Raw genomic sequence first — 3587 nt, forward strand, 5'->3', positions numbered from 1 at the left:
CCGAGGAACACTTGGGAAGATTCGAGAATGCGGCTCTGTTGCACCAATACTCGGATGGAGTCAGGTGCAGGGTGTTTCTGGGCAAGTTGGTGAGGTCTGCCCAGCAATGGTTTAATACCTTGCAGCCTAACTCGATACAATCTTTTGAGGATTTTGCTACGGCTTTCTTGCACAGATTCGCCAGTAGTAAGCGACATCAGAAAAATTATTTGAGCTTGTTCGTGATGAAACAGCAAGAGGCCGAGACTTTGCGAGAATTTGTCCAGCGTTTTAACAATGCGGCGTTGGAGATACCAGCGGCTACCCCGGATATCATGATAAGTGCCTTCACACAAGGTGTGGGGACCCGGACGCTAATCATCTTCTTAATCGTCTTTGGGATTTAATTATCTGTTCTGATAAACAGGGTCTAAAAATTTTTCTTTTTAAAATATAAACGCGGAAGGTAATGGCATCTAATAATATACATATCTGTATAAAATACATTTCAGTATTAAAATACAATAATCTAGTCTAAGGTTCAACTACTAAAGTCAAGTAATAAAACCAAGTCTACTGTAAGTCCGGAATCACCACGCTAAACTCGTCTTCTCTCATCTTCATCTCGACCCTGATCCAGCCCCACCTGTTGTCATGCACACATACAAAACAAGACAACAGCCGGATAACTCCGGTGAGAATAAATCCCAGTATAAGACATGGTAAGCATGTATATAAACAAACTAATTCATAAACCATGCGATCATATATAAACACAATATATTTCATAATCTATGAAATTAAGCATGCAACTCAAATCTAATAAACATGCATATAAACAATCTAAATCATAAAAACATGCTAGCACAACTGGAAGCAATAACGATGGGTCCAATGATCTAGGAGCCACATCCATATAATCATGCAGTCCTAATCCAATCATGTCTAGACTTGACTCGACTAAAACTCTAGGGATCCCGGGGTGAATAAGACGTCACTGGCTGTCACCTACCCTACCAATCGAGGTGCTGTACGTCTTATTCCTAGACTTCAGCCTGATCTGTATCCACATCTACAAAGGGGCGGTGATCTTCCCCAGAGCTGAGATATCGCCGAACGTCTAGAGTCTGCCTGATCTCCAGACTGTCCTATCTTAATGCATGAATAACAATCTATAATCATAGCATAATCATATAAAAACATAACAAGAGTATAGTATGTGATTTAGTGGGCAACTCAACGCGATCTCAATTGAGTTGTTCTTCCCGAATATCACATGAATTATACCTTTGTCTTCCTGATCTGATGAAGACGACGTCTCGAAGTCGAATTTGTCCATATCTGATCTGAAATGACAAGAATAAATACGCTGTATCAATGTGTAGCTCAAAACACAATCTGTTCTGATCAATACCCAATTCAGTACAAAATCTGATCACATCAACAATATCACGAGATAACAGAAACCAATACTGAATCTGATCAATCTGTACCAACTGATGTTTAGACGGCATAACAATACAGTCTTGTAACCCCGTCAGTCTTAACATCACAATTACACTACCAGAATTCCAAATAAATCTCAGTACAATCTATAACTTCAGTATCTGTACACTTTAAATGAATAACAGCATAATTCTGATAGCAATCTCAATCAAATCCAATCTAAAATTCATAACAATTCCATAAACAATCTGTTTCTAAATCTGACTTCGATTCTACAATATCTACGGTAGTAGAAACACCATATCTGAATCATATTCAATTCTGACAACATCATAAAATCAAATCTTGTCTAAACGTAATAAAACTTACGTCCAGTCGTAGCCTGCGTTGATAGGAACACAGTACCGAAGTCGGATTTCAATTCAGATAGACGGTTCGCTCGCAAATCAATTTCTAAATCTAAGAACGAAGCATTCCTCAAGATTCTCGATTCTTGCTTCAATTCTTCTGATATGCATGTATATATATATATATATATATATATATATATATATATATATATATATATATATATATATATATATATATATATATATATACCCCCGAACATGCAATAGGCCAAGTGGCTCGCCTTTCAAGCTACACGTTACTCGCTAGGGCGGTCAAAAGTTTCCGCTAGGGCGAGTTTGTTTCGATCGAGATCCTCGGCTGAGCATCTCCAATCGCTCGGGCGGTCAAAAGTTGCTCGCTAGGGCGAATAACTTTCGGCCCTCACAAATTATACATGCGCGCTCGGGCGGTGCTTTTCTGCCGCTCGGGCGAGAGATGTTCGGCCTAACATCTTGAGATGTTCGATTCAACATCTTGGCTTAACATAAACCAACGCCCGGCTTCGTCATTTGAGTTTCTGTGACTTCCATTACGTCAATTAATCAACGTCTGATTAAAATGATTAAATCTCGGGCATTACACAAGGACTGAGGGGAGGAGAGTTTTTCAAGTCGCTGGTCAAGAAACCTCCGTTGAGCTATGATGATCTGTTGGCTCGAGCTGAGAAATATGTAAACTTGGAAGATGCCCAATGGTACAGAAGGATGGAGAGACGGCCCGGAGGAAGTAAGGTTGAGGGAGCGGAGAAAGGAGGAAGGAAGAGGGGTGCTGGGGAAAGAGAGGAAGACAGAACTAGTAGTAGAAGACAATTCTCATCCCATGTTCCCCTAGATAGGAGTCGGGACGGAGTGATGGAGGTGAGGAAGCCCGCGGGGAGGTGGGAGAAGTCGCGAAGGGTTGGGTGCAGTGCTAGATTGCCTTCACGGGATAGACGAGAAGGATCCTCATTCAGGAGTCGACAAAGGTCTCGCTCGCCCCCTAGGCGTGGTCAAGGCCCTCCATGGATAAATCAGAGGATGGGTGAGCAGAGAGGGGAAGGTCGATGTCAAGATGTCCCTCAGGAGCTCGTGGAACCGAGGAGGGGAATGAATGAGGATAACCACCCTACGAGAGAAATGATTCATATGATCTCGGAGGATGCTACTGATGGAGACTGTGGGCGAGCTCGGAAGGCACATGGGAGAAGGTTGGAGAACTTTGAGATATCTAGGGGTGCAGGCTTACCACAAGACCCCGTCATCAGCTTTGGGCCGGAAGACCTCCGAGGCGTTGTGACTCCACATAACGATGCCTTGGTGGTAACGACTACCATTGCCAATTATGATGTGGCAAAGATATTTGTTGATAATGGAAGCTCCGTGAACGTCTTGTTCAAGAGCACGTTGGATCAGATGAAGGTGGAAGGATTTGAGTTTGAGCCGGTCTCCACCCCGCTGTATGGGTTTGCAGGACACGTCATCCCACCTTTGGGTCAGATTGTGCTTCCCCTATCCTTGGGAACTGATCCTCGGCGGATAACAAAGATGATAGCGTTCACCGTGGTGGATACTTTTTCAGCGTATAATGGAATTCTAGGACGGCCAGCCCTGAAGGATTTCAGAGCCGTAGCTTCCACTTATCATCAGAAGCTTAAGTTTCCTGTGGGAAAAGGAGTTGGAGTCTTGTGCGGGGACCAAAAAGTCGCGTGTCGGTGTTATGAAGGGGTAGTGAGGGGGGAGGGAAAAAGATCACGTGTGGAGCTTAACATGATTGGGAAAGGAAGAAGTGGGTAA

The 3587-nt window shown here is 43.2% G+C and overlaps 1 protein-coding gene across 1 annotated transcript; it reads left to right on the forward strand.

Moving 5' to 3' along the window:
- Nucleotides 1-224: 224 nt before the first annotated feature.
- LOC140839264 (uncharacterized) lies at nucleotides 225-3587 on the forward strand. Its single transcript, XM_073205902.1, has 2 exons — nucleotides 225-336; nucleotides 2401-3587. Exons 1-2 carry the CDS (start codon nucleotides 225-227, stop codon nucleotides 3585-3587), a joined length of 1299 nt encoding a protein of 432 aa, XP_073062003.1.

The sequence above is a fragment of the Primulina eburnea genome, chromosome 8 (genome assembly GCF_022965805.1).
Source record: "Primulina eburnea isolate SZY01 chromosome 8, ASM2296580v1, whole genome shotgun sequence".
Classification (NCBI taxonomy): Eukaryota; Viridiplantae; Streptophyta; class Magnoliopsida; order Lamiales; family Gesneriaceae; genus Primulina; species Primulina eburnea.

Excerpts from the sequence above, each read along its gene's own strand:
- LOC140839264 (XM_073205902.1), top strand. The coding sequence starts at position 225 with ATGAAACAGCAAGAGGCCGAGACTTTGCGAGAATTTGTCCAGCGTTTT. Across the intron at positions 337-2,400 it reads GATAAGTGCCTTCACACAAG|GACTGAGGGGAGGAGAGTTT; the intron begins GTGTGGGGACCC and ends GCATTACACAAG.